This window comes from Odontesthes bonariensis, chromosome 16, assembly GCF_027942865.1.
Source record: "Odontesthes bonariensis isolate fOdoBon6 chromosome 16, fOdoBon6.hap1, whole genome shotgun sequence".
Taxonomy (NCBI): Eukaryota; Metazoa; Chordata; class Actinopteri; order Atheriniformes; family Atherinopsidae; genus Odontesthes; species Odontesthes bonariensis.
The window spans coordinates 38,069,385-38,083,451 of NC_134521.1; the positions used below are offsets into that span (position 1 = coordinate 38,069,385).

The 14,067-nt window shown below is 41.0% G+C and overlaps 1 protein-coding gene across 1 annotated transcript in view; it reads right to left on the minus strand.

Annotated features, from left to right (window-relative positions):
* Window positions 1–14,067, minus strand: part of amot (angiomotin) — a 60,824-nt gene that overhangs the window by 17,730 nt on the left and 29,027 nt on the right. Inside the window, exon 4 of the mRNA XM_075487053.1 lies at window positions 1,262–1,406. Within this exon, the coding sequence (XP_075343168.1) occupies window positions 1,262–1,406 (145 nt within the window). The remainder of the gene's footprint in view (window positions 1–1,261; window positions 1,407–14,067) is intronic.

Here is a 14,067-nt window from a genome sequence, read left to right on the forward strand (position 1 = left end):
GACTCTAAATCTAACATTAAAAGATGTAGTCATAAATTATGACCCAGTTCTACCATCAAACAGAGTATAATCCCCAGAAAGGCCGTTCTGATCAGGTGGGGAAAATGGCTCCTACGTTGCTGTTTGTGAGGTAAATACTCTGATAGCCATGATCACACAGTTTACACTGAACCATCAGATGTCTGTACATAATTAGTTTTTTATGATGCTCTGATGAAGTTATAACACAGTTTGTTGGTCTGGAGCATCCAGGTGTGTATTAACTCGTCCATGTGTCCAGGGTGCTTGCTCTTTTTCCAAATTAAAATTCCAGACTTTTTTAAAACTGATACTTTTTTCCCCCAAGACCTTAACTTTATGTACTTGTAACTGGTGTGCCTACTGCCTACTTCATTGGTTGAGATTGTACCAACTGTGTTTATTAGAAATGTTAATTTTTATAGGCTAGTATTCAATGAACAAATGCATTATTCACAGTAAATTATGCTTTTACTGATGAAAACGTTTCAAAACATGAAAATCACAAGTACATGAATTTCACATCAAACAAGTGTCACAAAAACTATCTATAAAAAAAATGAATGGATGGATGAATGTATGTAGAATTCAGTCTCTTCACTCACATCTCATCCCATTAGGCTAATACAGTACGTGACCAGTTAGTAAAATTATAGTTTTATAGCCTACCTTCCTATTTCTGATTTCACAATGCCTTTGGAAAATAAATGTATGGTAGAATTTTACAGTATGCTCATACTTTATTAAGACTTTCACACAAAATTCAAGACTTTTCAAGGTCTGGAAAACAGTGCTTCAAAATTCCATACTTATTAAGACTTTCAAGACTTGCGCAAGCACCCTGTGTGTCATTACAACACTTTAAATGGTTAGAAGATCATCAGCACTATTCCAAGAGAAGGACAAAATATGAACAAAACATCTGGACTTTCAGTCATACCTGCTGGCTGCAGATTATATATAAATTATACATGGACATAATTTAACCTGGCCCTTTACTGAGAAATAAAGATTTTCTCTCTACCATATATTATAGATTTAGTTTTAACTTTGACAATGAGCCAACATGGCTTTACTTCTTTAGAGAATTTCAACAATGCTTGTCATTTATGAGCAAATTCAATTTTTCCACTTTTCCTCGTAATTATTTTGACATTTTTTAATTTGTGTATATTGTAACTAAGATGAGTGTGAGTGTAAAAGCCTAAAACAAAAAGGTGTGGTGAACTGCATCATGTTTCACCTCGGAGGTCTCTGTTGAAGTCGTGGAGGCGGCGCACCTCCAGCTCCAGCTTGTTCCTCATGGTTTTCTCCAGGGCTTCCCTCTTGGAGGAGGACTTCGCCAGGTTTTCGTAGGCCTCTGACACCAGCTGGATCTCTGTTTCCAACTGCCCACAGACACAAGATAGAAAGAATTTACTGAGTCCAGAATATACTGGATCTGAAATCTGTTAACAGGTCACCACTTTCTGACGTTATTTAACTCATTTATTGGAGGTTTGCTCTGACTAGAAGTATGTGTGCTCACCAGTGGTGGGCAGTAACAAAGTACTTTTACTTGAGTGCTGTACTTAAGTACATTTTTGGAGTATCTGTACTTTACTTGAGTGAAGCTGGTGGTTACTCGTTGCTTTTAGGCTTTGTAACACGCTGCTGCTGTTTTCTTTCCTAAAATGCATTCGGCCACAGCATCAGGTCGTTTCAGAGGTACATGGGGCTGTAAAAGCACTCAGAAAACAATACAGCAATTTACTGATATTAGAAAATGTACTTTTGAATACTTAAGTATTTTTAAAAGAAAGTACTTCAGTACTTTAACTTAGTTATCCTCTCCACAGCATCCTGCAGGACAGAGGAGCAGCTGCAGTGAGAGGCTGCAGGACTGAGAGGTTCAGGAGGTCCTTTGTCCCCACAGCCAGAAGGCTTTTTAACAGTGATGCTGAGTTCTTCTCACATTTATCTCTCTATTTCTTTATTATTTTTTTGGTAATATACAATCAGTGTAAATACTTTAATTGAGCTTCATGAAAATTAGAATTTCCCTCCTCGGGGGATGAATAAAGTATTCTTCTAACCGTATTCTATTCTATATAAGCCAGGTACATTATCAATGGCTGTTAAAATACTAATGCAAAAGTAATCTTTAGTGTGTTTATTTTATAAATATTTATAATGTATGATGCTTCAATACGTTATAAATACTTTAACTTGTTTAAAGTATTTCTTTTGTCAGAATTAAGCCTTCTTGAGACAGATTATGTAGCTTACCTTAGTTCTGTCAGAACCACTCTCGTCAAAATGAGACGAGAAATAGATGTGAATTTCAGAAGCTTATTCTGAATGCATACAATTTATGTTTGGCGGTATGGCTCTGTTCGGAGGAAGTTCCCGACTTTTCCATGAGCTCCATGGAAGCCAAGACAGGGAACCGCAGCATCCTCAGGTGGAGTGCCTTCCATTTGCTGTAAAGGCAACAAACCCCCTAGAACAGAGCAAGCAACAATGAACAACAGTATGACATTGTTTGCAATGAGAAGTCGGTGGAGCAGGGGAGGTGGTGGGTGCAAGCAGAGAGCAAAAAAAGCAGTGACAGCAACCTAGTTTAAATTAAGTGCCCCAAATGCCAGCATCCAATTGCGAGCATCAGCTGATTACCCAATTGAGCACAGCTGGTTGCGGAGCCATAAGGGTTGGGTCGGCGTCAGCCAATAGGCAAAGGGCGCGTTGACTACGTGGTCTGCCAGAACTAACGCGATGCTCCATATGTTGGAGGCCCTGGTTCAAATCCCAGCTCCCCCCCTCTGCTACATGTGTAAATTTCAACATATATGTTTTCTGTTATTGAATTTTTGTTTTTGTTTTCCACAGATTTGATTTGAGTTGATTCATCACCAGCAATTACACTGATTTTTTTTATTTTTTTTTTTATTTATTTATTTATTTTTTTTTAATGTTGTATACAACCGTGTACAAAAAGTCATGTTGTTAAAACACTTCTATTCTCTGTAAACCATTAAAATGATTGGATGAATCTTGATTTGTGGGTGGAGTGCCCCTGCAAGTTCAGTGCCCTGTAAGCCAGGCGTATTGTTAACACGTATTAAGATACTAATGCCAAAGCGTTTCACAGTTTATCTTCTAATCTGTTGATTTTAGAGATTGTAAATATCTTTACTGGTTTATGGTAATATTTTTATTTATTTATTTTATGCAAAGCAGTGAAATGATTGGAGACAAAGTTCAGTCATCTTTTGTAACTCACCCAGATGAGCAGATGCCTGATGTGGTGTGCAGGAAGCCCCAGCTATATGTTTAAATTTTACTGTCTCTTTCTTGTTTTTGAATGAAAAAAAAAAACTATTTCCCTAACATGAAGCATTTTTAACATTTTTATTTTCAAAAGCAATGGTGTTAAAAAAAATGTAATTTTCTTTAAAGCATTAAAATGATTGGATGATACTAAATTAGTGGCGGGAGACTTTTTGCAGCATGAATTAGTGTCCCTGCAAGTTTAGTGCCCTGTAAGCCAGGAGATGGAGATATTAATGGAAAAAGCTATCACTGTTGGTCTGTTATACTAAATACTAAATACCCTGTTGAAGCCTTTTTTTGTTGTAAAGTAGTAAAATGATGGACTTTAGAATGAATCCTTCTTTAGACGTCCTGTTTAGGTCACCTGGTTGAGCAGATAGTTCATCCCAGCTACAGGTGTTAACTGTTATGTTTGATTCTTTTTTTTTTGTTATTGTTGAATTTAAAAAGGCTATTTCACCAACATAAACATTTGAACTTTTCGGTTTTCTGCATTTGCATTCATTCATCATCTTTTCACAGGAACAGCCATTCTAGTTTTTATTATTATTAAAGTATTATTTATTATTATCCCGTACATTTTTTGACACATAACTACTCCTACGCACTTTAAGCTGTTTCAGCCATTTAAATATAAAAAATGTAGCTAATTCAGGAGATTGGTACTATGAAATTTTGAGTTATTTAGCAATCTTTCAAATTTAAAGCTGTAAAATGATCACACAATCCTTCTCTAGATTCAAGCCTTTATTCTCATACAGAACATGTTGGGATCCCATCCCTGTACAATGAGATTCTGTTTTTGCTGTCCGCAAGAATGCCGACAGATTGAAAGGCACATTAAAGTGAAAAGGGCACAATCAAGTAAAAGGGCAGCATATGCAAAAATACAATAGCAGTAAACATAGTTAAAGGGACACTATGTAATAAATTAAGTCATTTATTAGCTCAAATCAACATATTCATTCATAAGTTGGTTCTCATTGGTGTAAAATGATCTCTGTCAAAAATCTCACTTATCCTCCTGAGTGAAGAATAACTTGTCTGTATCTACATAGAGCAGGTAAGCTCTATGGAGGCTGCCATGTCCTTCCGCTCTATGAAAAATGACGAAGTGCCGAGAGGGACATAAAGCACTTCGAATCGCGATTTCCCCACCAGGCCTACAAGCAGAAATGACGTCATTGTGACGTCATTTCCGCCAAATGGCTTATTACAGCCGCTAATGCTAAATAGATTTTATTCCTTGGCACATATGTCTTTGTGTTCATTAGCTTTCTTTTTGTAAGTGCATCATCTTCTTCTTTTTATTATTATTCCTATGCTCCCCCTGGATTTCTTCTTTTTGGCGTTATGCTCACATTTGTAAACTGTTATTTTGTTGATTTACTAATAAAGTTTAAAAAAAAAAAAAAATGCTAAATAGATTTTCTCGTAAATGATCCCACTAATAATGCATTGATTGTTACCAAACTTCTGCCGTAGTACACATAGGCTCTTAACTCACAAAACGAGGCATTAGAAAGTTTGTAAGTTTACCGGGAGTTTATTTACCGCTGCTAATGCTCCTATTGCTAACACAGGCTAATGCTAACGCTGCGTCAACGTCACTTCCGGTAACTCCCGGAATATGACTAATTGCATTGCTTGCACACCAAAGGAGATGTTATGTTATCTGACATGTTATCTGTCATCTGTATTCATAGTGTTGTTGTATGTGTGTTATATAATCCTTTGTACTGTGTGTTTTGATTTCTTTTTGTTTGTATGGACCTTGAGTCTGAAGCTATAGCTTCTTGAATCTTGACACATTCCGCTTGCCGTAGTTCAAGAAGTTGCAGCGCACATTTGAAAACGTGAGGCGCTAGAGAGCAAATTCATTCAACTTTGCAAAATAAAATTGCACCACTAGATGGGGGAAGAAATTACATAGTGTCCCTTTAAGTATGAACAATAGGAACTACACTGAGTTGGGGGGGGGGCACAATAACAACTCCTGATACAATACTAATGCAAAGGTGATTTACACTTTGATTTAAAATAAGAATATACAATATATCAGTATTAGAGGTTCTCCATGAATTCAGCTTGTTTAAAGCCTGGAAAACCATCTTTGAACAGAGGAGATTGTAGAATGATCGACTTGATCCGTTTATATTTACGTTTAATGACAGGCATAAGAAAACGTCCTGTAACCCCCGGCAACCACACATAAATTTCCACTCCAACATTCTGCATTACAAAGTAACTGTTATCCCCTGTATAACTATGACAGGGGGGTTCTCAGGTATCCCCTTCCCTCACCTACAGAGCAGCATTGTCTCTCCTCCCCCGGCAGTTTCACAACCATTCATACCTTGGATCCTGAGACCAAAACTCACTCGCCCTTTCGGACGGCTCGATAATTCAGAGGTGATAATGACTCAAACACATTGGTGGGGGGGCTCACATGTGACTGTAATGACCCTCTCTGCTTACCAGCTGATACTCCCCGACATCTAGTTCAGAACTGAGAAGCCTTTCAGATGAGAGCTGAAACGTCTTCAAGATCCAAGAACAAGTCCAGTTGCTCTTATGATTACCATGACCTATACGACTCAGAATCTTCACCACAATTTCTGATGTTTTTGAATTTCCTACATCTTCCACTTTCATCACTAATTTTGGCAACGTCCCACAGAAAGCCCTACCAATATACTAATATGGAGACTGTGCGATGTTTTTTGGGAAAATTGCAAAAGAACTGCAAAAGATTTTTCCATAAAGATTTAATGGGATTCTTTCTACACAATGTCAGTTTAAGTTTTATGAAAATTTAAGATGCTCGAAGGATGGTGATGTCACCCATTGTCACTTTTTACCCTTCAGATTTATCACAAAAAAAAATAAATAAAAAAAAAATTCTCTTACATCCATAATTTCTATTGTACCTACAGAAATGTACCTACATTTCCCCCAATGTGACCATCAGTGTGATGGGTTAGAAAATTAGGTGAAATTTACTGCATAACCTGAAAAAGCGTACACCACCTTTTAAATGCCCAGTGTTAAGCTATTCAACAATTCTGAGATAACTCCTCATGGATCAGCTGCTGGACGCCCCCCCTACTTTGAAGATATCATGAATAAATATATACATTATACCCCATAATGATGCTGACATTATTCTGTTTGACTTAAATGATGCACTAATTGAAGGTTGATTTGACTCTGGATATAACAAGGTCAATGGGAAGCGTAACCAGCGGCTGACTTTCTACTTTTGGAGGCCTTAGTGCATCAGGCTATTGGAAGAGAGCGTGTGTTCCGAGACCGTGTAGATATCCTCCGGAGACAGATGAATGGCTGACATCGCGATTTATAATTCTAGAATGCGCTGCTGAGGGTGGCAGCACGTTGGAGTAGCTCTGTACCTCACATTGAGATTTATTCTTTTTTCTAAATTTCATTCCTGTTTTTTCTTGGAAGAAATTGCATTTTTTGGACAACTGTTCCTTCCTGCCTTGGATGCTGTGCAGCTGGATTGATTTTTCCCAATAATTTTGTATATTCTGCTCTTTTGTTATGATGCATAACCATAGCAACAAGGTGGTTTACAACAGGGAGCAGCTGATTAACATTGGAAAAGCAGAAATAATTCGACAACTGAAGCCAGAAATCCCACTGGAATTGAAAAGGAGGCGTCGTGGATGCAGAGCAGGAGCAAAGAGGAGAGAAAGAAAGAAGAAGTTCAAACCATCTCTGCCATCCGTCATCATGGGCAATGTAAGATCGTTAGCCAACAAGTTGGATGAACTTCTAGCCTTGACAAAGACTCAGCAAGAATATCGGGAATGTAGCATTATGTGTTTTACTGAGACATGGCTGCAGGATCATATCCCCGACTCCAGCGTCTCTCTGCCGGGCTTCCTGACTGTACGAGCAGATCGAGATTTAAAGAGTAGCAGGAAAAGGAAAGGGGGTGGATTGGCAGTGCTTATCAACAACAGATGGTGTCACCCAGGACATGTTACTGTGAAGACTCGTCTCTGCAGTCCTGACATTGAACTATTGGCAGTAAGTTTTCGTCCATATTATTTGCCAAGAGAGTTCACCAGTGTTGTTTTGGTGGCTGTTTACATTCCACCCTCAGCTGTTGCCGACACTGCATGTGATGTCATCAGTTCCGTTGTTGCTCAGACACAGACACAACACCCCAATTGTTTCGTGGCAATATCTGGTGATTTTAATCATGCCTCACTCTCTGCTACACTGCCAACTTTTCAACAGTTTGTCAGCTGCTCTACCAGAGAAAAGAAGATATTGGATTTGTTTTACACAAATGTCAAGGATTCATACATTTCCAAATCAAGACCTCCCCTGGGTAAATCAGATCACAACCTTGTTTTTCTCTGTTCAGCATATAAACCCCTTGTCCAGAGACTACCTGTCACAAAAAGGACTGTTAGAAAGTGGTCACAGGAAGCTGAAGTAGCCTTACAGGGTTGTTTTGATGCAACCGATTGGATTTCTCTTGTAAGCCACATGGAGAGGACATTAATGCCATGACTGAGTGTGTGACTGACTATATAAACTTCTGTGTGGACAACACCATCCCCACCAGAACAGTGAGATGCTTCCCTAATAACAAACCCTGGATCACCAGTGAGCTAAAGGAACTATTGAACAAGAAAAAAAGAGCCTTTAGGGAGCGAGACAGGGAGTTACTGAGGAGTATACAGAAGCAGCTCAAAGTCAAGACCAGAGAGAGCAAGGAGGTATATAGAAAGAAGCTTGAGAGTAAACTGCAGAGGAACAATATCAGAGATGTGTGGTCAGGAATGAAGAAGATCACAGGCCTCAAACAGAGGGAGGATCGGATGGATGGAAGTCTGGACAGAGCAAATGAGCTGAACACATTCTTCAACAGGTTCAGTTCAGGAACAAGCTCACCATCCTCCCCTCCTGTTCCCAGCCAAAGAGACATCCCACCCTCCTCTGACCCACAGCTTTCCTGTAACATCTCCAACTCCACCTCATTCATGGATTCTTCTGCTTCCACTAGTTTGTCTTCAACCAAATCAGGAGATGCTGCTGTCCCCTTTGCCTCCCCCTCCCACTTTTCTGTTTCTAGAAGTCAGGTGAAGAGGCAGTTGGAGAGACTGAACCGGAACAAGGCTGCAGGTCCAGATGGTGTCAGCCCCCGAGTCCTGAAGGCCTGTGCAGAGCAGCTCTGTGGGATTCTGCAACACCTTTTCAACCTTAGCTTGACCCAAGAGAAGGTACCACTGTTGTGGAAGACATCCTGTCTGGTTCCGGTACCAAAGAAAACTCATCCTTCAGACATCAATGACTACAGACCTGTTGCCCTGACATCCCACATCATGAAGGTCCTGGAGAGACTCCTGTTGACCCACCTGTGTAAGCAAACCAGCACATATCAGGACCCCCTGCAGTTTGCTTATCGCCATGGAGTTGGAGTTGAAGACGCTATCATACACCTGCTTCAACAAACCCACTGTCATCTGGACAAAGCAGGCAGCACTGTGAGGATCATGTTCTTTGATTTCTCCAGTGCATTTAACATAATTCAGCCTGATCTGCTTCGTCTGAAAATCCAGAAGACTCAGGTGGAGGCCTCAACAATCACCTGGATTAATGACTACCTGACAAACAGACCACAGTTTGTCAGACTGAAGAATTGTGTGTCTAACAAGGTGATCAGCAGCACAGGAGCACCACAGGGGACTGTACTCTCACCATTCCTTTTCACTCTGTACACTTCAGACTTCCAGTACAAGTCAGACTCCTGTCATCTACAGAAATATTCAGATGACTCTGCAGTTGTCGGGTGTATCAGAGATGGACAAGAAGCTGAGTACAGAGAGCTGGTGGACCGCTTTGTGGCATGGTGTGGGAACAATCATCTTCAATATAAACACAAGAAACTTGTGCTAAAGAAAATAAAAATAAAATAAAATAAAGGACCAGACTCAGTGAATAATTCCCTACACTCCGTATTATATAGATCAATGAGCAGTGCTGACCAACATATCATTGGGTTCATCAGGTGGGAACCTCCTTTCATCAGTGTTTCGTCTAGTTGGGCCCACGACACCTCCAGGAGGCTAGACAATGACCACTGGCGTCCCAGAGTCACCCCCCTAATGCCAGCCAACACTGCCCCTCACACCACAACAACCATAATCTACCTCAGCCTCTCACCAACTGCACACCAGTCACAGCGGGGTGGGGATGCAAACCCTGGTTCGGGTAGGGGGAGAAATAAAAGAGGTTAGATAAGCGGGAATGGGATTCAAACCCTGGTTCGGGTAGGGGGTAATGAAAGTATAGAGGGTGCCAGAGGTGGAGGAAGGACAAGACACACTAGCAGATTCAGCAGACAAACTCACCTAAACAATCCTATAATCACTAACAATGCCAGCAAAAACAAATCCATACAACTCACTCCAAGCCAACTCACTCCAAGCCAACTCACCCAAAATGGCCGCCTGGTTTCAAAAGGATCACCCCGCTGTGACTGGTGTGCAGTTGGTGAGAGTGAGTTGTATGGCTTTGTTTTTGCTGGTATTTTTAGTGATTATAGGACTGTTTAGGTGAGTTTGTCTGCTGAATCTGCTAGTGTGTCTTGTCCTGCCTCCACCTCTGGCACCTTCTATACTTTCATTACCCCCTACCCGAACCAGGGTTTGAATCCCATTCCCGCTTATCTTACCTCTTTTATTTCTCCCCCTACCCAAACCAGGGTTTGCATCCCCACCCCGCTGTGACTGGTGTGCAGTTGGTGAGAGGCTGAGGTAGCTTGTGGCTGTAAAAGATGGTTCTATATATGGATCTATATAGGGAGTATAGGGAATTACTCACTGAGTCTGGTCCTTTATTTATTTATTTATTTTCGTTAGCACAAGTTTCTTGTGTTTACCTTGAATAGGGATGGCTCAGGTGATCCTGAAACATCCCATAGTTAAGCTGCTATAGGCCTAGACTGCTGGGGGGCCTCATCTGTCACACCTTTCCTCACTTTACTCTCTTTATGTATATGTGACATTATTGTGGTCATTAACTCGTGTTTCCCTGTTCCAACAGATATCCTTTGAATGGTGTTACAGTGCCGCCGCCGCTGCGGCCCCCCCCCCCCCCCCCCCCCCTTTCTGTCTTCTCAAACCCCAGCTGGTCGAGGCGGATGGCCACCCTTCCTGAGTCTGGTTCTGCCAGAGGTTTCTTCCTGTTAAAAGGGAGTCGTTTCTCTCCACAGTCGCCTCAGGCACGCCGCTCAGGCCGGGAGATTGGACCGAAAAACAAAAAGTTTTCAGTGCAATCTGTTGGTTTTCTTAGCTAGGAAATTGTTTTTGAATTGGCTCTATATGAACGAATTGGATTATTTTATGAATTATGATTATTATTAATTAATTGAATTCCAATTGGCTTGAATTGGACTTACTATATAAGTGCCTTGAGATGACATTTGTTGTATTTGGCGCTATATAAATAAAAATGAATTGAATTGAAATTGAATGTGCCAAACCCTCCACTTAAATAGCTTGAACTTCTTCTTTGCTTTTTCAAAAGTCTATTTACCCTAAGTGCCCCCCCTGCTGGGCCCCCTGCTGCTATTGCATCTTCTTATCCAAATCCACTGGCTGGATTTTACTGCTTTATCTGAAACCTCCTGCACTATTTTCCTCACACTCTGTCCACTTACACCTAGCTCCCTCAACAATGAGACAACAGACTTTGCAACAAATCCTCTACATCCTACTTCCACTGGACAGATTCTAACCTTCCATCCTCGCTGCTCTGCTTCTGCCCCCAACTCCACATATCTAAGCTTTTTCCTTTCATATGCTTCCGCTACTAATTCCTCCCAAGGAACAGTCAGCTCTATGAAATAGACTCTCATTCTACTCCTAGACCACAAGACTATATCAGGCCTTAGGTTTGTAGAGGCTATTTCCTGGGGAACAACAAGCTTATTTCCTAAATCTACCTGCATCTCCCAATCACAAGCATCCTCCAAGCTGCCGTCCCTCCTTATCGTCTTTTTAACTTTCTCCCCTCTTGAACAAACTGAATTGCAACTCTCTGTACCTTGGACCCTCCTAAGTTTACCTGCCTTCGTTTATCTTCAATACCTGCAGCTAAACTTCTTAATACTTGGTCATGTCGCCATGTATACCGGCCTTGTGACAGACTAACCTTACAACCTGACAAAATATGCTTTAGAGTTGCAGTACCTGAACATAACGAACATAACGGGTCTCCATTTACCCAGAGTTTTAGGTTCTGGGGAGTTGGAAATACATCATATGTTGCCCCTATCAAAAATCTAATACTCCTTTCCTCCATACTCCACAGTTCTTTCCAACTAAGCTTTTTCTTTTCTACACCTTCCCAATTCACCCACCGTCCCTGCTTAGCCTGAGCCACTGCCTTTGCACCCCTTAACATTTCCTCCTGTCTACGAATCTGCTCAACAACTAGCTTTCTCTTCTCCTTGGGACCTGCTCTACTCCACACTGGTTTGCCTGGGCCAAGCCCCAAGCCTCCCCGGCCTATTTGCACATTACCCACAATCTCTGCATGTCTAAGAGTTGCTTCTGCCTCCTGAGCTGCCAATCTTGGTTTCCACTTCCTCCCCTTGGTTGGGTTTGGAACCACCTTACTGACTACCACATCTTTACTCCCAGCTAACAGGAGCTCTGTCCTAACTTTAGTACATTTAAACTCCTCTACTAGACTAGATACTGGGAGCTGGAGTATGCCTTTCCCATACAGTGCCACAGTACTTAAACATCTAGGAATACCTAGCCACTTCCTAATATAAAAGCTAACTAATCTTTCCATTTTTTCTACAACAGATAATGGAATCTCATTCACAGACAGTGGCCACATCAACCTAGGAAACAATCCAAACTGCAGACACCACAGCTTCAACTTTCCTGGAAGCTCTGATTTATCTATTCTATCCAGTCCCTCAGCAACATCTTCCCGAAACTGCACTGACTGCTTTCCATCATTCATGTCTGCCTGGTACCACCTGCCTAAACTCTTTACTGCCTTTTCCCTTATTATTGGAATGCTTTCTTCATCTATTACAAACTTTCTATCACTTAATTTCCCTCTAATTATTGAGATACTTCTAGACTTAGTAGGTTTGATTTTCATCCCAGCCCACTTTAGATTTTATTAAGTCTCTCAAGTATTCTCTTCATACATGGCACTGTTGTAGTCACTAACGTCATATCATCCATGTATGCTCTAATTGGTGTAAGGCGCATGCCATCCTGACGTCTTTCTCCACCTACAACCCACTTGGAAGCTCTAATAATTATCTCCATCGCCATTGTAAATGCTAATGGAGAAATCGTACACCCTGCCATAATGCCTATTTCTAGCCTCTGCCAACCTGTTGTGAAACCTGCTGTACTTAGGCTCAGTCTAATATCCTGAAAATATGCTCTCACTAAGTTAACAACTACTACAGGCACTCTAAAATACTCAAATGCTTTCCAAATAAGGCTATGTGGCACTGAACCAAATGCATTTGCTAGATCCAGAAATATAACATGCAAGTCTTTTTTCTCAATCTTGGCTGTCTGAATCTGATGCCAAATCATGCTAGTGTGCTCTAAACACCCTGCGAAACCTGGTATTCCTGCCTTCTGCACAGTAGTATCTATTAAGCTATTCTTTTCTAAATAACTAGCTAATCTCTGTGCAACCAAACTAAAGAAAATCTTCCCCTCTACATTTAGGAGAGAGATCATCCGGAACTGACTCAGGTCCGAGGACTCTTTCTCCTTTGGAATAAGAACGCCTCCTGCCCTACGCCATGCTCTAGGAATAACCTGTTTCTCCCAAACTATTCTTAATTGTCTCCACAAAAACTTTAGGATATCAGGTGCACTTTTATAAACCCGGTAGGGGACTCCATTTGGCCCTGGGGCCGACGAAGCCTTTGCACGCCTGACTACCTCCTCAACCTCTTTCCACCTAGGTGGTCTAACATCCATATTATGAGCTATCTCTCCTAATGGTGGCATGTCAGGTGGAAGGCCTACTACTCTACGCTGCTCAAGATCTGAATATGTATTTCTTAGATACTCTTCCACCTCTGACTTTGTTGCCTTAAGCTGCCCTCCCTTTTCCTGGTTAAACAATCCTTTAACAAACTTGAACGGGTCCCTATAAAATGCCGTCCTTACATATTCTTTCTTCTTTCTCTTTTTCCTAAGACATTCAGCCCTTCTAAGTATTGCTAGCCTGCCTCTCAATTCTTCCTGCAAAACATTAATTCCCTCCCTCTCTTCTTCTGTAGCTCTTTTCCACTGCTTTCTTAAATTTCTTCTTTCCTTAACCAATTTATCCATCTCTTTTTGCCGTCTAGACTTACCTAAATGTACTCTTTCAACCCTCTTTCTATCTTGCACCCCAAATCTTTCTACACCATAGGAATAAATTATATCTCCCATCTTCTCTAGCCTATCGCTTGCATTTCCTCCTAACCTACCCAATATTATTGACAAATCTTTATTGACTGCCTCCCATTCTTTGTAACCATTTGCCCTAGGCCACTTAACTCTATCTTTCTGCTCCATATTTCTCTCTCTAACTGGCCTGTTCACCTCAGTATCAGCTGCATCCCTTCTTAGAACCTCCTCATCCACCTCCATAGCTGTGTTATTGATATCCTTCGGACTATGGTTTTCTACCTGCCGCTGGACTTCATCCGACTTA